The sequence below is a fragment of the Lonchura striata genome, chromosome 15, assembly GCF_046129695.1.
Source record: "Lonchura striata isolate bLonStr1 chromosome 15, bLonStr1.mat, whole genome shotgun sequence".
NCBI classification, from domain to species: domain Eukaryota; kingdom Metazoa; phylum Chordata; class Aves; order Passeriformes; family Estrildidae; genus Lonchura; species Lonchura striata.
This window is the reverse complement of record NC_134617.1, coordinates 10,716,823-10,743,477: the sequence shown is the minus strand read 5'-3', so window position 1 is coordinate 10,743,477 and position 26,655 is coordinate 10,716,823. Positions and strand designations below refer to the sequence as shown.

General features: G+C 43.3%; 1 protein-coding gene across 1 annotated transcript; it reads right to left on the bottom strand.

Annotated features, from left to right (window-relative positions):
* Positions 1-392: 392 nt before the first annotated feature.
* Positions 393-26,208, bottom strand: LOC110481037 (organic cation/carnitine transporter 2). The gene is made up of 10 exons (XM_021549450.3): positions 25,751-26,208; positions 17,270-17,373; positions 14,608-14,762; positions 13,077-13,248; positions 12,035-12,161; positions 7,462-7,562; positions 4,416-4,630; positions 3,002-3,184; positions 2,403-2,538; positions 393-1,863 (listed from the first exon to the last, which is right to left on the bottom strand). Exons 1-10 carry the CDS (start codon positions 26,141-26,143, stop codon positions 1,776-1,778), a joined length of 1,674 nt encoding a protein of 557 aa, XP_021405125.2. The 5' UTR covers positions 26,144-26,208; the 3' UTR covers positions 393-1,775.
* Between the last annotated feature and the right edge of the window lie 447 nt (positions 26,209-26,655).

The following is a 26,655-nucleotide window of genomic DNA, read 5'->3' as shown; positions in this document are numbered from 1 at the left end:
TTTCCTTGGAAAAGCTGACAACACTGTGTTTGTTGGTATTGTTCTCTGGCCTGGGGACATTGGTCAGCTCTTTGCTGCATTCATAAATGAAAATCTTAAACAAAGAGGTGAGAAAATGAAAAAAGTTAAAGGAAACCCTAGAGCTCAGGACACTGTTAGGAAGGATTTAACCAAATCACTACAGTCTGTATAGCATTTTCTACTTTCTTCCTGTGACAAGCAGTCCAAAGTACACATCAGTCCCATTTCTCGAGTCTGTTACCAAGGTCAGAATTTGGGATATTAATTAATGGAAGTCTGGAATCAGCCAACACCACCTGTATATTTAAACACCATAAGAAAATGCAAAACTTCCCCAGCCAGCTGCTGCAGTAGAGTAAGGACCCTGAGAGTTTAGGCTACAAAGGTTTAGGCTGTTTATTATTATTGTCTTAATTTAACAAGACAGAACAAAACACAAGTGCCATGAGAGAGAAATCTTTCACCACTCACATTTGTCACACTGTAACCAGCATAGCACAAATGAGACACTGTGTACCTATATATATATATTGTATATTTCAAGAAACACAGGTAATGCCAAACTTCCATAGTACGAGGACAGTTTCTTGGCAGACTATCAACAAGATTTGTGGGTTTGTTGGGTTTTTTTGAACAATTTAAAAGCAATTCACTGATTACATAAGTTAAGTGAATCTTAACTTAGAACGAAAAGACCTCACAGCAATCATATAGTTGACACTTTAAGATTGAAAATCAGGGGTCAGAGATACATTCTGAGTTTTGTTCTCAGTACATTCCACCATGAGGTCAGTGCAGTGACATGATTAATATAAAAATTTACAACTAAATATATTAATTGTGTGCATGTGTATGAGTGGGAAAAACACATAACAAAGACAGGAGAATTGTTTTCATCAACCAAATTGCACAGAAAACATTAAAACAATTTACACATAAAACTAACACCACACATTGAAAAGGGAGAATGCCAAACTAACACAACTCCCTCTACACACAGGTGAAACCATTTGCATTATTTAGAATAAATCCAGCCTGAAAAAAAGGCCATATCCAAGGTCAGATGTAAACAACTTCACCAAGAAGGTACAGTTGAACTCCAGCATTGGAATCAAGTGAATTTTGTGAACAAAATTTCAGTGCTAAATACTTTGTGCAAGACAATCCTTTCAGTCTATGCTGAGTTAAAACATAACAGGTTAGAATTGATTCTCAAAATCTTTCTTTGCATCTTTCTCAATTTGGTAACAAATTCAGCACGTGCAAAGTCATTTGAGTAAGATCACAGAGAGGCACGTTGTCATAAACCTTCACTATAATAAATAAGTTTCCTGTCCAGAAACAGACGTCAAGGAACCAAAAGCAATGAGCAACCTTTTCAGGCAATTTTTACCTCTTGATGTAAGCATTAGCTCTGGAGGAGGTTCCCTGAAGAATCCAGGCACCCTGCCAGCCCTTGAACTCATTTTCAAGTATCTTTCAGCTGAACTATATGTGTAAAGTTACAAAAGATTGATCAGATTCTGCTCCATGGTACTACTGCATGAACTGAACCGTGGCTAAAAAATTCTCACTGAAGGCTACAAAGTATTTATGTTCATATAAAAAGAGAATGTAGGAAATACGGTGTTTAAATTAATAAATAAGGTTCAAATTACAGAAAACAAAGTGTTGCCACTAGCCCTTTCTAGAATAAATTTTAGAAGAAAAGTCCATTTAACTTTCAGTCCACCAGGAAAGACATAGGAGTTCCATCAAAAAGCTGTGCTTTTAAAAATCTCTGGATTTTCTTCTTCCTCCTTGGAATCCCTTGTGCTACTAGATGGAGGCCTGTATTCCAACCTGGGGGTTGAAGAAAGAAAAAATAAAATAACTTTAAAAACAGATGAGAGAACTTAGGGGAAAAAAAAAAAATCTGAGTCCTAATTTTAATATCCTGCTCATTTCATGTGAAAAGGTTCCTTTCTGACACCACATCTATGCTCCTGTGTCACCTTCAATCGGAGCTATGGCAAAAGCCCAAATGTTGTCAGTGCCTTTTAGATCAGCTGGACTAAACTGGAGGAGTTTAGCTCTTCCCCAGCACTTAGGAGACTTTCAGGACCTACAATATGTCCCTATAGCTTGATAAAGCAACACACATTTAAAATGCATTCCTCAGATATACTTTTATTAAGTCATCAGAGTCAAATGGTAAATTTGGAGCTGAGAGATGTACACATGACCATTTACACTTGGGAAGAGGGACTAAAACTTCAGCTAAACTTTTGTATTTTCAACAGAGTACTACCTTTGCTGCCAAAACCAGCCTCTCCCTCTGACCATACCTAGGCAAGTCCATTCCTCAGAGCAGAGGAGTGTTAAGAGCAGGTGGCACTTACCCTTTCACCCGCAGCATTTGATCAATGGTGTCAGGAAGAGGCATACCATAGCTTTCAGGCAGGAATAGTGTGAGAATTCCTGACAGCACAGTCAGGCTTCCCATCAGGATGTAAGGCAAGAATCGATCATAGGCACCTATGTAAAACATAAAAAAAGAAAAAAAAAGAAAGAAAAAAAACCCCCTGCATTAGCTCTCAGTCTCTGATAATTGCCCAGAGAAGCTGTGGCTGCTCCATCCCTGAAGTGTTCAAGACCAGGTTGGACAGGGCATGGGGCAGCTTGGTCTAGTGGAAGGTGTCCCAGCCCATGGCAGGGAGGTAGAATGAGATGATATTTAAGGTTCCTTCTAACCCAAACCATCCTGTGGTTCTATGGTAATGTTTGTACCAAGGTTTAGGGCTTTACCTGTGTAAGATTTGTGCTTTCAGTAAAAACAAAACCAAACAACCCCCATCAGAGCCTGACATTCAAGGTGTATGTTGTTATAACTGTGGTTGTAGGGATTCAAGGGAGTGGGAATAAATAGCTGTAAGAAGCATCCTTATTGAGGCAAGAGGATTGAGTCTGGTGCATCTCTCCTGCAGCCCAGGTAACTCACCGAGGTAAACAAAGTAAGGTGAGAGGATGCTGCCCAGTCTGGAGGCCATGGAACTTGCTCCAACTCCCATGTTTCTTACTACTGTTGGGTAGAGCTCAGCCGTGTAAACATAAACCATTGAGAAGGCAGATGTGATTCCAAACTTGCCCAACATCACCAGTAGAATAGACAGTGCACGGAGATCTGAAATCCAAACACAGCCAGGACTTAGGCTCCTGCAATTCATTGTATCCCTTAACTCCTTTGTTTGTGTAACTCCTGCCTAATTGACTCCAATACGTGGTGTCTTTTTTCCCTGTAAATATCCACAAACATAAGCAATGTTCTTTTTAAATGTTTTCTTTTTAAAATTACTAAAAATCATCATTTCCATTTTCTCTTGAGAACAGGGCTTCCTGCCAAGTGAAAAATAAGGAGAACAGAGACAGAACTGCTGAGATCCTCTCAGGATTCAGGAGCCAGACCTCTGCTATTGCAAAAAATGCTATATATGCCTTTTTAATAAAGTGAACAAAGTAAGACATTTGAAACAAATTATTTCATTTTAGGTTTCCTAAAAACCTGATTTTTAATTAACGTTCTTAGCTACATTCTTAGTTTCATTAACACTCTTAGCTATAATAATTTAATTATAGAAAGTTGAGTTGACTTTAACTGAAACAGTTAAGATTTCAAAATCAAAACAGATCGTATCAATGTCCAAGTGACTCAAAGAACAGGGGGAAAAAAACATCAAACCTGAGAATGCTGCACATATATTACCCGTGTAAAATAAGCAAGGCACTATTTGCACATTCTCTTTTGTGTATCTTTGATTTTTAAGTGAGTCCTAGGCAAAACCTTATATTCAATATTGTTATCAGTAATGACTCCATAGCCCTATTAATCTAACATGGTTTGAAATCCAACAAATGTTGCTTGGCCCTCCTTCCCAGTAGCTACACATTATTTTAACTATCAACACTAATTCAGTACAAGCATCTCTGCTTACCAAAAAGACTTCCACAATGACTCCATTAAAAGTAATTCTTTAAACAAGCTCTGAAGTCATCAATAGCTGTTTGGGAAGGGAGTTCTGCATCCCCCTGGTAACTTCCAGTTACCAAATTCTGTTTGGTTTAGTCCTGGTTTTACACCTGACCTTACCAGGACACCCTGCCAGAGACGTAGTTTAGAGGCAAAACTGGACTACAGTTCTAATCCCAACATCCCAAAGCCAATGATCCACCTTTCAAACTGAAATGAGTGTCCTGGCGTGGCAGTTACTTGTACTGAGAACCAAGGAAGAGGAGCAAAGACAGGACACGAGTGTCTGTACTTAGTCCCCTCAGGACACTTTCCTCCACACCTGCCCCGTGCAAGGTACTGCACGTCACCTATCATAGACATGTGAGATCAACTAATGGTTCCATACGTGAAGGCACCAGCTGAATGAAGAGAAGAACACAGCCTCCCAAGAATAACGCAGCAGCCATTGAGTACCGTCGGGGGAGGTTGCGGAGCAGCAGCCAGGAGATGATGTAGGCTGGGACTTCAATCACTGCTGAGAGGAAGCAGTTCACATACACGTCTCCGTGCAAGTTAGGCGTGTCAAGAGAAAGTCCAAAATAGCCAACTGAGATTATCATCCTGAAAGAAACAATAGCAGGGTCAAACAAATCTCTCTTCTTCCTCAGGTTGCCATGAACCTCTTCCACATTTCCATCAAGCACAGAAATGGCTGTGTTAGGTAAAATCAGCATCTGGCAGACTTGTTCACTTCTAAAGCAGCTGCAGTGCTGACTTCAGAAACAGCAAGTTAACAATTAAACCATGCAGATGCTTTTGATCTTTCACACTGTTCTTGAATTCAAAGGAAAAAAAAAATAGATTACCCTGGGAGGAAAGTGATGATCATTCACACTGCAGTAATGCAGTAGCTGCCATTACTATTGTTGATAGGCTTAATCTGAAAATCTGAGCTACTGAATTTTCCTGCTGCTGTGGCCTACAGCAGCTTTCCACTATGTTTACCAGGGAGCTCTGGGTGGAGAGCATTGTTTCTGGGTCATCATGCTCCATGCTTTCTGTATGAAGTCAGAGAGGAGGAGTATGTTATCCTGGCAGGCCCAAACAGCCCGTGAGTTTCTCTGCCATGCTCCAAGCTGGCTGGGCAGCATCCAAATCACACTGGCATGGCTGGCTGCCTGGGCTGGCCAGTGCATCACGACAGAGCTTGGTGGCTGGATCACTGCCATCTCAAATTTGTGCCAGATGACAGCTGGCTTCCATGTAATCCAGAGAAATACACAACTGGCCTTGGAGACAAACTCTGTCCTGTCTTGGGAGGTGCTGGGTAGAGAAAGTTAAACTTTACCAACAAGTATAACGTGGTAAATAAGGAAATAATGGGCAGTGGATTAGGACATGTCCAGGTGCACACATGAGGCACAGAACACTTGGCACTTCATCTCCACCAGCATCTGCCTTATGACAGAACCTGGAGCAAAACCACTGCACAGCACCAAGTGCACCACTGACAAAAGATGAGCTCACTGAGTATCGGAAGAGCTTTCATGGTCCAGTTGCTTCAAATAAAGCTGCTTAGTGTACCTGGGAAAGCATGAAGTGACACAGCTGAGAGTTACCCCCTGCTGCTGTGGTGCCCTGCCCTAAGCCATTCTTCTCAGAAGTAGTTCTGCAGTGTTTTACACACCGTGTGCTCCCTGGAGTTATTTTTATATACAAGCTGTAGTGCTGGAACTCCCTTTTGGTAGCAGATTGCCTTAGCTCATTATATTGGCAAACCTTAACATAGTTATATCTTTTGTAGAAAAACTTCAGTGGTATTTACACATCCTAGGGTGCCAAGAAGCCAAACTTCTTCATCCCTGGTGCAAACCCTGCAAAGGGAATAGTTTAACGGCCTGTTACTTAGTCAAAATTAACAAAACACTCAGCACTATGTAAAGCTGATATATAGCTGTCTGCAACTATCCTCTTTTATAGCCCTTTTTTTGTGAGAACTTTTAATTCATGATACAGAATACACCACGGGCTGGAAAAGTATGTGCTGTGAGGAAGCACAGGATATTATATCTTTATATATTGGGAAATTAATTTAAAGGATATTAGGTCACTGACATACAAATTAGAATTGTGAAAAAATTGCCCAACTTAACCAAATGCTTTTCTGCAAGAGGAGGTAAGAGTGTGTAAGTCAACTACAACTCTATGACTCTTCCTGCCTATCATAAAACTTGATTTTTGATGTGGTAAAAAGCCCTTCAGGATGGGTTACTGAATGCAATAGAATGGATTACATACTGTCATGTCAGTGCTTCTCTCAGTTGCTTCATCCTACCAGAAATGCTGGTTCAATTCAAACCTGGGTTTGAGGTTTTGCCTTTGATTTCTACAACCACACACACAAACCTGGCTGTGCCCAGGAGCTACTGCCCCACATCAAGCAGATGAGGAGTAGGGCAGTCTCACTTCCAATCAAACGTTGAGAGTCAGTGACTGGACTTGAGCAGTAGGACATTATAGACACCTTACTGACATTTCTGCAAGGAACCAACATTACTCTTCTTTTTGAGCTGTTTTTTGCACAAGTTCCCTTCTCAGAGTGTTTGTGGCCTTGTGCTTGGTGATGGGCCAGAGAATCTGGTTTAAATATAAGCCAAATCATCCTTTGACCTACGATGCCACATCATCCTGTATGTGCTGGCAGGTCAGTGCACTAAACTCTGAGGCTCTGCCTCACTAAGGAACATGAAACATTGCTCAAAAAGACAGCATATAAACTTAGTTGGCTCCCAAGCACTTGAGGGACCTTCTTGGTTTGGTCATTAGGTACATGCACTAATTAAACCTCACTTGTACAGCCTCTGGCAGGTTTTCAGTTACCCTCTCTGTTTACAGCTTTACTGAGATTTCTAGCAAAGGAAATAGCCACCTTTTAATCAAATTGAGCACAAAGCATAGCTTCAGCTAGTGAAAACCAAGCTAAAGATGACAAGTAGACAAAGCAGATGGCAGGAAAATATAGGGAAATCTCAGATGAGAACTTAAAAGGCAACATTTTCCCTCTAAGAGCCAATACAAAAGAAATTGAAAGATTCTCCCCTAAGTCAGGCATTATGTTCAGATCCCTGGGCAGAAGTTCTCTGACTGGGGGTAGGGTATTACTCATTCCTCTAAAAAGACTTTGTTACAGTCAGAAGAGGAATCAGGCAGCATTCCCACACATTCATTGACAGCTGTTTGGATTCTGGCTCAGTTCAGGATAAGCCTGACTGTTTCAGAAAGGAACACCAACCCAGATGTGTTCCTACACTGTCACCAAAATGAAGAACCTATGTAACCAGAATGTTGTTGTTTCAGCCAGCTAGTCATTGATTTTTGAGCTGGTTTTGTCTGTATCTCTTTAGAATACCTTAGAATTTAAAGCTACATACTCCTGAATCACACTTGCTTACCAAAGAAGCACTGACATAATTGTGATAGTTAGGATATTTCGAGTTCTTATTAGATCCAAAATGGTGTATGTCTGTTGCTTCTGGGAATTCACATCTTGTAGCTGTAAAAGAGTAAACAACAAAACATGGGAACTTTAACTTCCTGCAAAATAATGATTATGAAACCAAGTCCTACCACCAACTTATACCTCAGTATTTTGATCTGCTGAAAGAGACTTCTAACAAAACACATGTAAGAGCCAGCTAGTTGTGAAAGTAGAAGCTCCTCTCTCATTTAAAATCACTTAAAATTTAGACTGAAACTCTTAACTCTCGTGACCAGTGACAGGACTCAAGGGAACTGCATGAAGCTGAGTCAGGGAATGTTTATGTCGGGTATCAGAGAGAGGTTCTTCACCCAGAGGGTGGCTGGGCACTGGAAAAGGCTCCCCAGGGAACTGGTCACAGCACCAAGCCTGACAGAGCCCAGGAAACACTTGGACAATGCTCTCAGGCTCTTGGTGTGACTCTTGGGGTGTCTTGTGCAGGGCCAGGAGTTGGACTCAATGATCTGTGTGGGTCCCTTCCAATTCAGCACATTCTATAATTCTATAGTAATAATTTTCTTTGCCTGAGGCTTCACAAAAAAACTGCTTTTTGTTACTTGAATTATTAAGCAACAGCATTAAATCACGATTTACATGTCACTACTGGGAGGGTTCTTACATCCAGTTTTGAGCACTGCACCTGGATAATCAACTGCACTCAGACTAGAAGAGAGTAACAAGGATTTGAAAAAAAGTACAGCGTTTCTTTAGCCTAAGGGCCAGAAGACCAAGGACATCTTAAAAGACACAGAATAGTCTTCAAACATCAGGAAAACAAAGTGATAAAGTGTCCTCTAGTCCATTGCAGACACAGCAACAATTAACAAGAATTGCTGCAATAAACTGCAGGAGGGCAGAGTTAGACAATGACTACTCCGAGCTAGATCTAAGAGTGATGTATTCAAACTGAGACAAACTGGCTAATGAGCTGAAGAGTGCCCATCATTATCCAGCCTGTGTTTGAGATTATCTTCTAAGAATATAAACAAAAAGACAACAATCTTCTCCTTTCCCCATTAAACTTTCCAGCCACTCAACATAAAATCACTCCCATGTAAACAATGCAAGGGTATTAATCCACAAAGTATGAAAACAAATTCTCTGTTTGGTAAGACTGAAATTTTTTTTTTTTTTTTTTAAATTTGGACTCTATTTAGACTCCTAAAGAGGGGGACCAAGGTAAAGATTTTTCAAAATATGGAAAAGGTGTTTTTAAGAGGACAAATTCCATTGATTAAAACTATCAGCTCTGATAAAGCAACCTGGAGTTTCTCTAGTCTCTGCAGTAACATGAAAATTCTTTCCAAATGATAGTTGGTTCTGAAGGTCTGGATAATGAAACAGCAATCTGGTACACACCAAATTTCTGTGTATTTGCTTTAATCACTCTCATTTTCTACAAAAGCCAAACAGTCCTTTACCTTTGATAGCTTTCAGTCTGCCTGAAGCCAAACTTACATCACACAAACTGTAGTCATTTCATAGCTCACAGCCCTTTCTCATAAATCACATGATATTCCCACATGGCACTATTTGTTGCCAAGAAATTAGAAGAAATAAAAGAAGAAAAAAAAAAAAAAAAAAAAAAAAAGAAGAAGAAGAAGAAGAAACAAGCAAGCCATAAAAGAAACCATAAAATCAGGAAGAGAAAAATTCAGTAAGGTGATGAGAAAAAGGGTCCTTGCCTTCTAAAAGCTGGATAAGCAGACAACATAATTTTTACCAGGACAGTCTCTAACAAGATGCTATGAGAGAAGGGCAGGGAAACCAAAATGATGGTTTGAAATTAAACCTATTGTCCAAACATTTCTATCCCTTCTTAACCAACCAGGCCCTCTTTGTGCTCCACAGCTGCTTTGTGATTCATCATCTGCTGGACCTCAACTGGCTTGAAATCTCTGGAGTCAAAATTCTGCAGTTGCTGCTCTCCAGCTGCACAGGCTTGAGGGACTCTCCAACCGTAAGCTTGGGTGGCTGCTCTATCCCAAACACACACTCCAAATGAGGAAGGCAAAGGGCCAGCCACATTTCTGAGAACCTCTCTGCAGTATAAACATACTTCCTAAACCCTCACAAGGCTGTAAGACTTCTGCTTTCCAGCTTTTTAGAGAGCCGACACAAGAACAGCATAAATACACCACTGATGCAGATGAGTTCTGCACATATCTTTTGGCCACAATATTACTTTTGCCTTAGAAAGCACAAAGATGAACAGGAGTTCTGCATGTTCATCCAGCTCATTTTCCTTTGATGGTCAGAAAGTTAGTATGTTTTGAAAGCTGATGTGCTAATGTGTGTAAATGCACACCACATTCTCCAGCCCAACCTACTGCAACAGCAGCATTTCCCCTTGTCCAGCATTTCCTGGGACAAAATCCCTACTCTTGCCCCTGCCTTCTGCTCCTTCACTATCCATCCCCATTCAGAGACAGCAAACACATCTGTGTTTCTTTCTAAGAACAAGAGAGAAGATTCCAGGAACAGTGATCTTAGGCAGATGTTGGGAGCCAGAGCTTATCTTCTATTCTCCTGCTGCAGTGCTGGCAATAGATGAGTTTTTATGGCCACAGCATAAGAAAGAAGAAGAAGAAAAAGATGTATTCTAAGGAAGATCCAGAAGAAAAGGTATCAGAGGGAGTGTGTTTTCTTGGCATTCTTACTCTGTTCCAGTAAGACCGGGATTTTGCCCTACTATCTCCGAATAAGTCTGCACAAAGAGCTTTGTCTGCACCTCAGCTGACTTCGACACCAGGGAATCTGTTTCAATCTCAGGAGCAAACACCTACAGCTTAATGCCTTCCCATTCTCCTTAGCCCAGAACAGAGGCATTGTAATGCAAACGAATATATTATACTCATTATATATATTATATGTATTTTCATTTAAATGATTGGACTGGTTTGGCATGGCCTGGTTTTTCATGCAGGGGGGCTACAACAATGGCTCCTGTGGGAAGCTGCTGGAAGCTTCCCACCATGTCGAGCAGAGTCAATCCCTGATGGCTCTGAGGATGCTGCTGGCCAAAACTGGGCCAATGAGAGAGGTCGGTAATGCCTCTGTGATAACATATCTAAGAAGAAAATCAAAGTGAGACACACAATTTTTTTCTTCTGGCCAGATAAGAGAAGGAGGTGAGAACATGTGAGGGAACAGCATGGAGTCAGTGGAGCAGGAGAGGAGGTGATCCAGTGTAAGACCCAGTGGAGAGAGAGGGCCCTGCTCCCAGGCTGGAGCAGCCTGTCCTTGGAGGACTACACCCCGTGGAGAGAGACCCACCCACAGCAGTCTGGGGAGGATTGCTGCTCGTGGGGGGGGGTTCACGTTTGCAGCAGGTGTGGTTTGCCCGCTGCTCCTGACAGTGGAGCCACACTGGAGAATTTGACAGAGGTCTCCTGTGGGATGGACTCCACAGCCTCACAGGGGAGGGACTCCTCTCCCTGAGCAGTGGGAGAAAATCTCGATGATGACCCGACCAAAACCCCCACACCATCTCCCTGTGATGTCAGTGGGAAGGAGGGAGGGGCTGAGGGGAAAAAGTGTTTTAAGGGTTTATTTTGCTTCTCATTATCCTCCTCTTATTCTGTTAGTAATAAATTCACTTTGCTACTTTTAGTTGAGCCTGTTTTACCTTTGAAATATTTTTCCCAGCCCTTATCTCACTCATGAAACCTTCATTAATTTTTTTCCCTCTCTACTGCTCAGCAGGAGAGGGTGAGTAAGTAACTCTGACTCTGTGGGTGCCTGGCATTGGGCCAGTGTTAATCCATCACAATCACAGGACACTTTCAACTGTCAACCAACAACTGCCCAGACGGATTCTGGAGATCTGTCAGTGCCCATTCTCCTGGAATACACAAACAGTCTGTCTTGACTTTCTGAGGTCATGTTTGAATGTCTATGGAACTGCTTCTACACCTTAAGGGCACACTTCAGCTCAAAGGAAAGATTTGCAGAGAAAACAGGAGTATGTAGGAAGAAAGAGATGGGAAAGATACCTGTCACTACTTCACCTGAAAGGGACTCAAGTTTTGCTTTCCCTCATGTAGATTAGAAATTGAGGTAAAGTGAACTAGAGTAACAGTATTTCCAATGTCACTGGCCAGGATTAGCCCTGTGTCATACAGAGTTATATTATAGACTGAATAAGCACAGAATCTGTTTGGTGCAAATATTTAGATCACTAAGCAATAGGTACTTCAAATTCATTATCTTCCCCTGAAAAAGGGAGTTTAAAAGGAAAAAGGGTGGCAGAAAACTGGATGAAGAAGATGTTTGCATTAGGATGCATGTTGGCATTCCTGTGGGAACAGGACCATGAAGGCTTTGCAATGAAGGGAAAGGGTATTGTGCTTTTCAGCAGAAAACAATGATCTTTCACCCACTTGAGGAGCACATAATGCAGTGCAGGCATAACTCCATTCATCTGTATGGAATTAATTGCTTTACATAAAGTCCAGCAAACAACTGGACTGCTAAACACGTCTTACCTCACTAGGGTCAAATATTACATCTGGGGCTGTAATGCCATTAGTTTTTGCAGCTTTTCGGATGATGTCTTCTGCCTCCTGAAACCTCCCCTGGGAGATCAGCCACCTCGGAGACTCTGGAATGACCCTGCAGAGAAGGTTCAGAATAACAAGCCTGCATTTCCATAGAAAGAACTGCTGAAGGGACCAACACATTGTTCCAGGCAAGAAGATCTTTAAACATGCCACATCTTGCAGGAATTAGTGCAGTGACAACAGAAATCAGATTTACAACAGCAGACTAGTGTAAGGAACAAGACCAGACTAATATGCCCTTATGGATTTCAGAAGTATTAAAGGAATTAGCAGTGACTCAGAAAAAAAGAGCAATCCAAACATTCCAAGTGTGGGATTAGTTTAAGAAATTCAGAAATGTGAACACACAAGCAGCACACTGTAGGTTATTAAACACATTCTTAGAGGCTAACACATATAAAATTAGTAACTGTAAATTCTGTGACAGGCAAATCAGAGTGCACTAGAATTGGATCACTGGATTGCATTAGAACCGAGATGATAACACAAACACAACTGCTACTGTAAATGAAGAAACACCACCACCACGTGGACTGTTTCAGCTTTACATGCCCCTCAAAAGTAGTAGTTAACAGCTACAGAAGAAAACACAGAAGTGCCACAGCTGTAGTTTGTCATATCTGTGTCACCCTACCAATGCCCAAAACAACTGGTTTTTCCTTCTGCCCTTATTCAGACCTATACTTAAAAGCCTGTGGATTTCAGTTGGTGCAGAAGTTTTATTGACTTTTTTTTTTTGCTTTCTTTGCATGTGCAAGACTTAATTTTACAGAACATGAAGAGTAGGTTTCTTGGGCATCAGTCACATCACATACAATTCCATGGACTGACAGCTAAACAACTGGGCGAGTAAAGGACAACATCATTCTTCACCCACCCATTCCCAAATTTCATTAGCTTCATCATCTTAGAAATCTGCAGACAGGACCTTCCAAAGAGCAAAGCCTTGCGAGTCAGTTATACTCACCACCAGAGCGGGATGCAGAGCAGCCCGGGCAGGGTGAGCGCCAGCAGCAGCATCCGCCAGTCCCGGATGAAGAAAGCGAACAGGGGCAGCAGCATGTAACCAAAGGCGTAAAAGATGCACACACCCAGCGTGCAGAACAGCACACGGACTGACTTGCCAAGGATTTCTGTGCCTGCTCAAAACAGCAAAGGGATTATTAGCATTTTCACTTAATAGCAACCAAGTAACTTAATAAAAATACCCCTAGCAATTGGCTTTGAAATGCACTGCACTACAGAGTTGCAGGACATAGCACTCTGCTGTCTAGTTGGAGAGACACCACCAAGCTGCTTCATGCTGTGATCCTGCACCAGTGGAGGTAATTATATGTGTAAAAGAATGAGAACTGGGCCACATAGCATTTCTGTAGCTCAATATGTAGCTCATATTTCTCTAATTTTATCTTTTTAGCATCTCACATTTTACCTGAGGAGCTGAAATCATCTGACATTCTCAACAGTTAAACATAGCTTGATGTGCAGAATCCTCTCCAGCTTATGAAGAGTGACCAGTTTTTTTAAAGAATAATTAAAATGTGCCTCAACTAAGTTCCCAACCTGTATCACCTTCTAAAAGACTATTTAGTCAAAATTCTCAGTCTTTTGAGCTAGACATCTGGAATTCATGTTGGTCACAAAGACCAGGCTACTGCCAGGGGAATTAAATGCATGGACAGGGGTAAGTGCCTCCTCTGAAATGTTTTGGGAAATCAAATCAAGAGACAGAGAGAAAAAAAAAAATCTATCTTGTTTCCATGGAAATTAAAGAAGATGCCAGCAGTTGCAGCAAGCTATGTGCAGTGAGGTTAGCTAAGTACTACTTCCAACCCTGAACTGGCCTTCCTTGGCTCAGAAATAATTTCTTGCCACCATGTGGCATTTTGGACAGTGAAGTCACTGTAAATAACATTAAATTTTTTTAAAATCTCAGATTAATGAGATAATTCACATTCCCATGATTAAATATGGTCTTAGTTAGCTTGAAAGTATACAAAGCAAAAGTCATGATGACATTTAAATTTTTACTATAGGCTGTTTAAAGAAGACTTTATAAAAATTACTCTACCTATCTTGGTTCTTTTGCAACTTTTAAACAGGTATTTAGACCCCGAAATGGACATCAGAAATCCCAGAAAAATCATAGAATCATGAAATGGTTTGGGTTGGAAGGGACCTTAAAGATCATCTTGTTCCAATCTCCAAAAAATCATGTCTTACATGTATTATCTCTTCCACTAGAAGATAGACTTTACTTCAAAGAGTCGGTTTCTGGGATTTTGCCTCTTTTAGGACAGTAAACCATAGAAATAATTCAAATTGCACCTCTATCAGCTGGAAGCTTCCAACGAGAAGAGAAGTTATTCATGCATGGTGAGGCCACACTCTTAACAGTGTTGCTTGGCAAAACAAATCAACCCTAAGTCAGTACTGAAAAGGAGCAGGAAAAGCACAAGATGAAAGGACACATGCAGTGACCAGCAGGACTTTCATACCAAGAACAAATGCTGCCACGTAGTTAGATATCTGTCCCATGCCAACCAGCACAAACAACACTGAAAACATCTCCCAGCTGGTAGAGAAGACCTGTATGAAACTGAAGCCAGTCTGCATTGCCAGAGTTGCAAACAGCACATTCTTCCTGCCAAACCTTCCATGGACAGATTAAAAAAAGAAAGAGAAGAGGAAAAAAAAAAAATGTGATTAAACAACATAATGAACAAAATCTACAGAAACAGAAAAATAAAATTACTTATAAGCATACTTAAGGAGATACAAAACGTCTGCAAAAAGCAGAGGTTCAGGAAATGTGACACAGGCACAACTATACTAAACACATTAAAAACATCACTGGCCAAGAGAAATTAATATTCTAAGGGCTGCTAGTATGTAGTATCTTCAAGTATGTGCTGGAACACTATTCCTTTCTTACTGATAGTATGAGCAGCGAAACAAACCATCAGGAATAAGTAACTTAAAGTGCAAGAGTATCCAATGCTTCTCCTCCTCCAAGGAGCACATGGTCCCTGACAGATCAACAGGTTAAAAAAAGAAAAAGAAAAAAGCCTTATGGAAGAGAAGTAAAACTCAGATTTGGAAGATTCTATTGGCAGCCAGTGATGCTGTGCCACAATCTTCACTGCCTTTGGTTTAAGTATGAACAAATTAAGGGATTGTAGAAGACCTCCCGATGAAGTACTAACAAAAACCCAAAAACCAAAGAGAAAAGAAATTAAACTAAACTCAACCTGTCAAGTTATTGCAAGAGTGTTTGCTGCTGTCCTGGCCCAGGCAGCCCCACACTGCAGGGACAGGATGTCTGAATGCAGGTTTCACAGCTCCAAAGTCCTACTGACCTGCAGCTCTACAGCTGGTGTTGTGGGCACCAGGTGGGTCACAACACACAAAGAACAGACTGTTACTTGAAACCCCCAAATATTTTGTCAACCTTCATGTCTCAGGCCCATTGCAGTGCAGAACACTGCAGGCAGCTTTGCTGGAGCATTCTCCTCATGGAGAGGAGCTAGTGAAGGAGCTTGCTGTCCCTCAGTGGCTACAGGTATGGGCTGCACCAATGGCCTCACCTGCGCCTGCTGAGGGTCTGTGCTACCAGGGGAAGGAGCTGCAGGAGCCTGCCAGGGGTGGGAAGGTGGGAAGCTCATGGATTCTGGCACCAGAACAGCTTCTGCTTCACCTGCCAGGCAGCCACCATGGGAGATGCTCAGGATCCTTGTAGCAGACAAGGAGCTCTTTGGAAGGAAGCACCTGAACCTTCTGAAGCAGCAGCACCAGGAAAAGGTGGTGAGACACACAGGGAAGAGGGGAATCACCCCTCATTCCCTCACGTGGGAGGGCAGCAGGAATCCATGGAGCTCTGCCTGGGGTGAGTGACAAGCCAGCTGGGATCAAGGGTTGGGATTAGCAGGGAGGCCAGCATGAGTGCTGGGTGTCTGCTGCAGCCACCTGCTCAGAAAACAGCAAACAGGACCTGCTGCAGAGCACCACAGGAAACCTCCTCGTGTCCAAAGGGCTGGCCATCACAAGGGCTTTGAACACTCCAGGACACAACCCAGGAGCTTTTGGGAGCTCATCAGTGATGACTGCCTAACAGGAGCTGACAAGGCATCCACTGCTGGACCTCACCAAACAAGGGTGCACTGATGGGGTGCGAGGCCAGCAGCAGCCTGCGGGCTCTGCTCTGGGAAAGAGCAGGATTGAGAGGGGAGGAACCAGGCAGGATCACAGAGAGAGCAAACACTGGCCTGCCCTGGGATGTTTTGGACAAAAACCATGGCATATAGCTTTGGAGAGAAGTACAGGAGGCCTGGTTAATTATTAAAGCTCACTGTCTCTCAGCTCGAGGTTGGTCCAACCTGACAGGCAGGAAGCCAGGGAAAGGCCCTAAATGATGCCACAAGACTTGTGGCATACAGATTATGTTTCAGTGAAACAGAAACTTTGCAAATACCAGCAAATTAGAGAACCATATATTGTTCTCAGGGAATCAGAAAGAGCACACAATGCATTGTACAGCAAATCCCAGGGAGGGAATCAGAAAAACTGAGCTTTACAAAATACAAACAACTGTTGGCATGACAGAAATTAATGGTATCTTCCTTGTTTTTTTAATGTTTGTACTAATAAACAAGAAAGTCTTGCTTCTCTGGAGTACAGCTGAACAGCATTTATGCTTCCACAAACACAGATTATTGGACTTAAATGCTGTAATTGATGATGAGAAAGAGCAGCTATAGTTTATAAAAATAAAAATTCCAATTTAAACTAAAAAAAAAAATAAATAAAAATAAAACAAGCCTCAGGGATCCATCTGAACATACTCCAAAATAAGTAGAAGAGAATGTCATTGATCAGATTTTTCCAGACAAAACTCATCTCCAATGTTGTTTTCTGGTATAAGAAACCAGTTTGCTGTAGTGACTTCGTTGCAAGAACAAGCAGATGTAGATAACAACTGCTAACAATCTTTGTAACATTCTGTTCTAGCTCAGCACATTTCCCTACACACTCTGTGCACACTCAGGTTAGACAGCCACAGAACAGATAGGTTAGCAGTTGCAGAAAGACACTAGTAGGAAAGCTGCTATACAAGAAATGCCTACAAATGAGCATCAAAGAGCTCTGGTGTATATACTTTACTTGTCTGAGAGCTGTCCTGAGATGAAAGATCCCAGCAGGACACCCACAAAGAACAGGGAGGTGCTCAGGGGTCCCTTCCAGTCGTTGGCACATACGAGATTCCACTGCAGGGAGAGAGAATTGGAAAGTCTTTTAATTAACAGGATTTCCCCTCCCTCCTAAACTCTGCTGAGCTGGGTTTGGAAGGAGTGAGAACAGAATTACAGAATAGTTTGGGCTGTAAGGGGCCTTAAGGACCATTTCATTCCAACCCCTGCCATGGTAGGGACACCTTCCCCTGTCCCAGGTTGCTCCAAGGCCCATCCCACCTGGCCTTGGACACTTCCAGGGATGGGGCAGCCACAGCTTCTCTGGGCCTCCCCATCCTCACAGGGAAGAATTTCCCCCTAATATCCAATATAACCCTGCCCTCTGTCAGTATGAAGCTATTCCCCCTTGTCACTGCATGACCTTGTAAATAGTTCCTAAACTTGATCTCCCTGCATATAGTAATGTTTCCCATTAAAAATTCACATTCCTAATTCAAGAAAAATTGAACTATAGCAACAGCAATATAGAAAGAAAAATATTACATTTTAATATGGTTTTGAGAGACAGGAGACTGCTCATTCTTCACTGGGAATCTAACTAACGTCAGTTAGAATCTCTGAAATACAACTTGAAAGATACACCCAACCAACAAAGATTTCCAAAATTAAAACAAAAATGAGGAATAAAAGAAAATATTTATTAAATAAAGTCTTCAATATTTTTCAAGATCCTACCCAGCTCAGTCAGATGTTTTTGAAACAGCATTCATCTTATTTTTCCATCTACATAAACAACTATTATTAAAAGACTCTTAGTTCTATTTTGGTTTTCTGGGGGAAAAAATGTGCAAATATTAGAAGAAAGGACAAAACCCAGCAGGGATCCCTCCTCCCCTCCTTCACAGCTATGTTCTGACTGGAGGATATAAAACCAGTTTCCCAGAGCTCTCCCAGTACCTGCTGCCAGAAGGCAGGTGCTGCAGCCCTGCAGGAGAGGGACTGGGAGCAACAGATGCTTCTGATGTGAGACCAAACCCTCCTGAGCATAGTTATTCCAACAGCTCCCTCAAGGCCCTTGTGATGTTTTAGCAATGGAAAATTTTAGGTTTTAAAGGCCAAAATGAAAATATTCACCCTGACCTGAATAATTAATCCTCCTTGTCTCCCAGTTACAAATAATTGAGTGTTATTTTTTTCAATTAATTGCAGGGAACACCCTACAATGCTTTGATCTGCTCCATAACAAACTGCTGTGTGCTCCAGCTCCCCCATCCATCTCATGCCTAGTCCCACACATGGGAATGCTGGTGTCTCACTGTCTGCCAGCCCCATCTCCTCAGCACTGAGCCTTTGACTCCAGGAATCTCACAGCCCTCAGCCTGTTAACAGCCACGCTACAGCTACAGCCTAGTCCATGTTTTAAGGCTGGAGGATCACTTAAAACTCTGCACAGAATGAACAACACCAGCAATGGCCTTCCACTGCCAGATTCCCATGTCAAAATACAACTGAGCCATTGCTTATTTCATGGAATAGCACCCAGTTTTGAATTAGAACTGGGAACTGTTCCAGAGATGAATTATGGTCATTCACACAGGCTACACTCTCACCAGCTATCTTTAGCTGCCAGCCCTTACATTATCTTAATATTTATAAGACAGTCATAGTAATTACTATTGTTAAAGTCAATATGCACCTTTTTCCAATTTGTAACTGTATTCACGTAATTTCATAACCTCTCCATTGATAAATCTGTTTGTGATTTTCTGTCTGAAAAATCTCTCCATCAGATTTCACAACCCTCAGCATTTCCTCCCCAGGCCTTTCCAGCCTCACAGCACCTGGAGCTCAGGTAGCAGCACTCCAGGCAGTGCTCCAGCACATCCCACCACCACCAGCATCGATTTGGTATCATTACAGAAGTCCCTTCCAGAACTGTGGCTTTCTAATGTGTTAACAAATGTATCCCACTCATGGTAAGGAACTGAACTTAATACACTTATCAACACCATTTAGATTATGAACTATAATTCACATTTAAAGTTAAATCTGTATTTTTCAACAAAAGCTATACTTCATTATAGATTAAAGAAAGCTTGAGCCTGTCATGACCACAGAGGCTAAGCCAGCTAGGAAGCTTCAGTAAAATATACCTGGAGACTTGGAAATACCAGTAAATGATTGTTATCAAACTTATAATCTATACAGATCAAAGGTTTCAGTGGTTATCATATGCCTTTATATGACAACACCTACCAGAGAAACAAACAGCACAAATACAAATCCTGCTGTCATAAAGACTTGCCTACTCACAAAAAGTTCTCTTTGTATCAACTACTGCAGTCAGACATCCTGAATAACAGAACTAAAATCTGTCTTGGTGATTAGTCTGTCATTACTAAACAGATCACACTTTCCAGCTGATCACCCTGTTCCTGTGAGTTCACCATCTCCTTTCATCTGTCCTACACCCTGCACTTTGGCACAAGGCTTGAACAACACTTGGGTTTCCGGACACTGGCATGTTTGTGTCCTATAACAAACATTTTCTTCAGATCACTGAGGTGGAGACCTTTCTTGGAAAAGTTCATGGTATTAAAATGTTTAGCACAGCTCTGCCAAAACCTTCTTGCATTGGCAGGTGGAAACATACTGGGCATTCTAATGTGGCAATGATTACCAGCTTGTTTTTCTGGCCTCTCTGTTAAAGCACAGTGAGGAGCTGTCATGCTGAAGACCACTTGAACCAGGCATCAAAGTGAACTTCAACATCAAATTTCCAAAGCAGAACTACCTTGGTTGTACAATACCAGTTATTTACAGACTCCACAGAAGCACAACAATTAGAACAAAGGGATTTTAAGGTCTGTTACCCTTTGCCCCAGTAAATAAATGTTGAAGTCTTCAACTCATTAATGATACACCTATAAGGTCTATTTTAGTACTTGGCAGTGATGATGGCATCATCCTTCCAGAATCATTTTGCAACCATACCCTTCCCTTACCTGCACGTTGTCCAAGAGGAAGTCACCAAGGCAACACTGCTACATCAGCATGGCAAAGATCAAGTGTGCCAGTAGTTACTAATCAACTCCTGCTGCTGGTAGTGCTGTTTGGACACAGCATACTGTCACCTAGTACTCTAAAATCATGTGCTATTTTCACTTCTTAGTATCTTCTGAACTAGCCTGCTAGCTGTAACAGCCTTTGCCCCAGTGAACAAGATAAGGTTAACCTTGGCAAGGTATCTGGGCTTCAAACAGCAGAAAAACATTCCCACCCTGTTTTCGAAGAGCAGTTGCTGATTTTGAAGCATCAAGTTGCTCAACACTGGTACCCAACGGAACAGAGCATTCTTGATCTATTTTGTTATTACTTTAGGACATCCTTGCAGGTTAAACTTGTCTTCATCTTACAGATGTATTTAAACTTGTACTCATCTTATAGATGTTTTGTGATTTTTCTACTTCCCAGGCCATTCATCAGGCTGGGGAGATGTCTCTCAGCAGCCTCACACCCAGCACAAATGCTCACTTGTGTGCTGGAGCTGAGCTGTGCTTATGCAGCTCCATAGGCAGATCCTTGGCTGATGCCAGTCGCTGGTGAGGACAGCTGGGCAGAGGGGATGGGGACAAGGGACAGGCTATGGAGATGGCCAGGAATGTGGACAGCTTGGGTTAGAAGGCAGGGGGACCAAAAAGGAAAGGGACTGAAGCAGTTGCTTCTCAAGCAGAGGTTTGGGGCCCAAGTATCAAACACTCCCAGGCACTTACAGCCATCACTTACACACCTCTCTAGGAGAGCACCTTCCAAGTTCTGCTTAATCTCTCACATGCCAGCAGCCTGGAACCATGTCTCTGAATCCCTTACTAGAAAGGCAAGCCCAGTGACAAAACTGAGAAGAATAAAAACTCTATAAATTACTCCATCAGATCTCTTCCCTCACACAAACTCAAGACCCTTCCCTAAAGCCACTACAAGAACCCTAAATAATGCTGGACAAAAACCTTCAAGAGCCTCACCTGGTTATACTCCTGTCCTACAAGGCAGAGCCTTAGAGACAAAACAATTTTTACAGCTACAAGATACTGTGTCTCCACATTCCTTCATTTTTTTAAAACTCTTTTCCTCTCTTGCTCAGAATAACATGTATAAATGAAAAATTAAGTGGCAAGTTCCGTGTATTAATATTTTCTTTTTAAAAATCAAGACTTTTTGAAGCTGGCCCAGTACCCTGTATTCCCTCCTTCCATTGCTTCTCTTAGCAAGTAGAGGCAGGTTCTTCAAAAAATCTCCGTCCCATAGCCAAGTACTGAGAACCTTTGAAGCTGAATGTGATTTTGTTTATATCCATACAAGTATTCTCTGCTTGTACTCTCTATTGAGAGCTGTGAGTGTTATTAAACACCCTTTCCTCTAAAAACACATTTGTATATTCAAAATACTTAAAAGGTCTGGATGTTACATTGAAAATTATTATCTAAAGCAAACAGAAGTCTGTGTCTACAAAATACGCATTCTGCTTAATTTTCACTCCTCTAGTTGTTTTACATTTTTTACAGAGATAAAGCTTGCATAGAACAGGAAGGAAATAGACCAATATTTTACAATTCCAGTGCAGAAATGGAACTGTTCCCCATACATCACATTTTTGAGATAGCTGGAGAGAAAGGAAACAAGGGCACTGCCATCACCTGAGGTAAGTTTGAATTTAAAAGTAAAGGCAACATAAAGGAAATTTTACCTTGTCACTAACTGTCCACAGTGCCTCTAAAAGAGCACTGTTTCCATTTAACAAGATCAATTGCAGGCCTACTATTCTTTAACAATGTTAACCTTACTTTATGTTGTGATGTCAGAAATAGCTGTACTTTTTACAATTCCAAACACTACTGCATGATGTGCTTTTTAAATCACACCTTGAAAAACCCAGCATTTTGCGAATACCTTTGTTTATTTGTCAGACATTTGTATTTACTTACTAAACGAAAACCAGACTTTCTTTTCCTTCTTCTGACAAGACTAGTAATACTAAGCTTTTGCAAAGCTGCAAACGGCTTTTTCAGCTCCTAGGGCTCCAAAGTTATGAGTATAAACTTCATCTACAGTGATAAGCAGATATTAACCCACAACAATAAAAAAGAAGCACCTGTTTTAAAAGATGATAAATAATGGAGGTGACTAACATTAATGAAAAGATGGGTGAGAGCTGAACCTGGATAACACAAGGTTGATTTACAATTCAGCTGCTGGCCCCACTCCTGCAACAGCCTGGTCTAAAGCAAGGTGTCCCTAAAGGAAGGGGGTTGAAATAGGTGATATTTAAGGTCCCTCCCAATCAATAAAAAACAGTCTATGATTCTATGACTCTATAAATTACAACATCTAGCATAAGTCTGTGTTTTTATTTTGGCAAAGTGAAACAATACATCCCTCTGTCTTCCAGCAGGGTGAACATGGAAACCTCTGGATACCCAGCTGTGCCCCAGAGCCCATTGGTGTCCTGCACATGTCACTGCTGCAGTCTCCCCTGGCTTCCTGCAGCCCTGGCATAACCCACTCATCTCCAGGGCCTGTGGTCTGACAGCACAGCAGGGCACTTGGATCCCTGGGGTGTGCAGAATGGAAACCTCTGGGCCCTTGTCTCTGCCCAGAACTTTCCCTCTCTGAACACCCAGACAGGATGGAGCACCAGCCCTGCACATAACCAGCCTCTAGACACCTGGCAATTCCCACCATGTCATCCTTCCTCTGCAAAAGCCAACAGGCCCAAAAGTTTGCCAACAGCAAAACAGGCACAAAGCATGCAAAAATCTGGCATACACCACCTGCACTGATTTCAAGCTGATGAACAATACAACACCTTTTTAGAAGCTAAGGATGAATAGGTGTATCCAAAATTCAGCATCTGTTTATGGTTCACTGTTTAAGAATTACTCTTGTGTGAACTAAAATGTTCTGACTGATGTATCATCTAACACCTCATTATATCATATTTCTAGTGCACTCATGCCCTTAACTGCACTGCTGAATTCTACTCCTGGTATAGCCCCATAACAGCTCTGACTGCTAGAAGTTAATATTTTCCCTTAATTACTCCTGGTTTAGTCCTTTTACTACCATGTATAAACTTTTACCATTCCTACATTCATTTTTTTACACAGACTTATGGAGGAATTAGAATGACACAGTTGGTTTCTTGAGCCAAAATAAAGCCCTTCTTATGCCCTGAGCTACAGCATTTCAAAAAGTAAAAGACAGAAAGGGATTCTGTTACACCAAGCTGGTTAAATACTGCAGACTGGCTAATAATAACCTTCTGTTGTTAGTCTGTGAGAAAAGAAAGTCTCTCTTCAAGTAGGAGAGAACTGAATGTTTTAAGTCTCCCCTGAAAAGCAGAACCATAAACAAGGTTTCTCTAAAGTCATGAGAGATTCAGCAAAAACCTTTCTTAATAAAAAAAAATCCCCCTTCCCCCTCCCAGTGTCAGCTATGGAAATCTGGGACAAAGGTCCTCATGATTATTCAACATGTTAGAGATATGCAACTAAACACAAGATTAGTTAATCATAAAAGCAGCACCACCAAGCCAAGAAATTAAACAAGTTAAACACTGAAAACCTGTAAGTGTGTGAAAGGCCACAGCTCTTTCAAAACTCCCTCAGATGCATTCATATTAGAGGAGAAAAAAATACTGCCTCAGTGCATGATGCCTGGGCAGACAAACATTGCCTCCCACGGGCACGGGACATCTGCCAAGTCACACAGACAAGGAGCCAGGCCTGGGCAGTCTCAGCACTGTGTGTGAGCAGCACCCTTTTCTTATAGACTGTAAAACTCCTGCACCATACTCCAATAGCTCAAGACATTTTCATTAACATCAAGCCAAAGCTGAGTGAAGCTCTAAAGAGAAAGCACTAGATCTAAGCCAGGATCACAGCACAGCACTGGGAACACCCATGTGCCCCTGTGAAAGGTCTGCCCCAGAAGATGCCAACTGCCTGACACTGCCCTGAGAGTACTCAACCTTTCACAACAGCCTTTCCAGCAAAGACTGGAGCTGAGACATTCCCAGCAGCTTTCCTCTCCAGTAAAACAGCAATTCTTTAGGAGCAGATGAGGCAATGCCTTGCACTTGTCAGAATCATTCAAACCCTTGACTGAGTTTCCTACAACTCCTGTGTCACCATTTCTAATCCTCCTTGTGCTGCCATGGCTCCTTAGTGCCCAGATCAGCTTATGGTCCTTTAGTTCTCACACCCATCACTGTCCAAACACTGACCACAGCCCTATTTGCAAAACAAGAAATCATGGCAGGTTTGTTATGGAGCTCCAGCTCCATAAAACTCAATGGGACTGTACAGGCTTTGTGAGCCTTCTGAAAAAGGCCTATACTTGTATTGAAACTCAAGTGTTCCTCAAAAGTACTTCTCAAAACCCATTTCCTTGCTTCTGTGGGTCTGCACAGCTTTCATCTGAAAGCAGTGACAAGCAGCTCAGCTTCACCTTTGGTAAGGTTACCCACAGCCCAGACTTGATGCAAGCGGTGTACCTGCACAGACACAAACATGACCTGTCCCAGCACGTGAGCACAGAGACCAAAGCAGAGGCACTGTGGGCACACAGTTCAGAGTCCTTTGAATAAAGCATCAAACCAGGCCTCCCCAACCCGTGCATCTTGCACAACTCAGGGTGACGCTAAACTGTGAGAGTGGTGACACACTGGCACGGGCTGCCCAGAGAAGCTATGAATGCCCCATCCCTACAAGTGCTCAAGGCAAGGCTGAACAGGGCTTGGAACAAGCTGGTCTAGTGGAAGGTGTTCCTGCCAGGGGGTTGGAACTAGATGTTCCTTAAGGCCCCTTCCAACACAAACCACCCTGTGATCCTATGAGTTCTACCACCTTTATTTTTTTAAAGAAAGAAAATAAACATAAAACTTGATGTTCAAAAAGACATCTCTATCACACCAAGCTGAACCCAGTGCTGACCCTGCTCCAGCCCCTTGCACGGATACCCGATGAACCAAGATTTGCAGAGTGATCAGTTTCGCTGGGTAAGGAAACAGGTTTCACTTGGAAGCTCATTATAGAAACAAACAATGTTAAGGGATTGGAATGGACATTATAAAGATCATTCAGTCCCTGCCACGGACAGGGACACCTCCCACTAGAGCAGGTTGCTCAAGGCCTTATCCAACCTGGCCTTGAACACTGGAGATCCACAACCTCCCTGGACAACCTGTTCCAGTGTCTCATCACCCTCACTATAAAAATTTCCTTCCTCGTTCTTATGCAAATGACAGTGAACAGAAGACCCCAGAATAAACTCGGCATGGCAGGTTTAGCAGCAGATCAATGAGCCGGCAGAGAACGCGGCGGAGCTGCAGCGGCACTGCGATAACCCCGCGGCTCTCCCGGCACGCCGGGATTCCCCTCCCGCTCCCGCGCACCTCGGTGACGATGGTGGAGCGATAGACATCGCGGCTGTACTCCCAGCCGTCCAGGCACGGCTCCAGCTCCAGCGCCTCCAGCTCCACGTCGGAGCCGGGTCGCAGCCCCAGCGCCGAGAAGTTGGCGAGCGCGGCCAGGCGGTAGCGGCGGCAGCGGCTCGGCACCTCCTGCCCGCCCCGCAGCTCCAGCGGGATGCTGGCGTTGCGCCACTCGCCGCTCAGGTTGGCCCCGCGGGGCACGGCGCACCGGTGCTCGGGCGTGCCGGCCAGGAACACGATGGAGAGGCCGTTGAAGCCATTGGGAATGATGCTGGCGCTGAGCAGAAAGAAGACGAGGCGCTGGAAGAGGCCCCATTCGCCCAGGAAGGCGGTGGCCGCGTCGTAGTCGCGCATGGCGAGCGCGGCCGAGCTGCGGTGCCGCGGCTCCGAGAGGCGCGGGCAGGAAGCGGCCGCCCCGCTCGGCCGCGCGGCCCCGCGCCCGGCCCGGCCCGGGGGCGGGCCCGGGGAGGCCGCGCCGCCCGGCGGGGCGGGCCCGGGGCGCTCCGCCCGGAGGCGCGGCGGGGGCTCGGCCGGGCCGGGCCGGGCCGGGCCGGGTGCGCCACACGCGGCGGGGCGGGCCGGGCCGGGCCGGGCCGGGTGTGCCACACGCGGCGGGGCGGGCCGGAGCCGGCCCTGCGCCCGGGCGCTTTGCGGCTCCCGCCGGGCCCAGGGCTGCGCGACGGCTGCCCTGCCCTTCGTACCTTGCAGTCAGGAACGGCCAAGAATTCCAAATCCAAAGTGGAGGTGAATTGTAGTCAATGAGGTTGGACAGGACCCCGCAGATCATCGCGTCCAACCTATGACCGAACGGCATCTCGTACCTCCCGTGGTGCCGCCGGTGCCACGTCCAGCGCTCCCTCGGACAC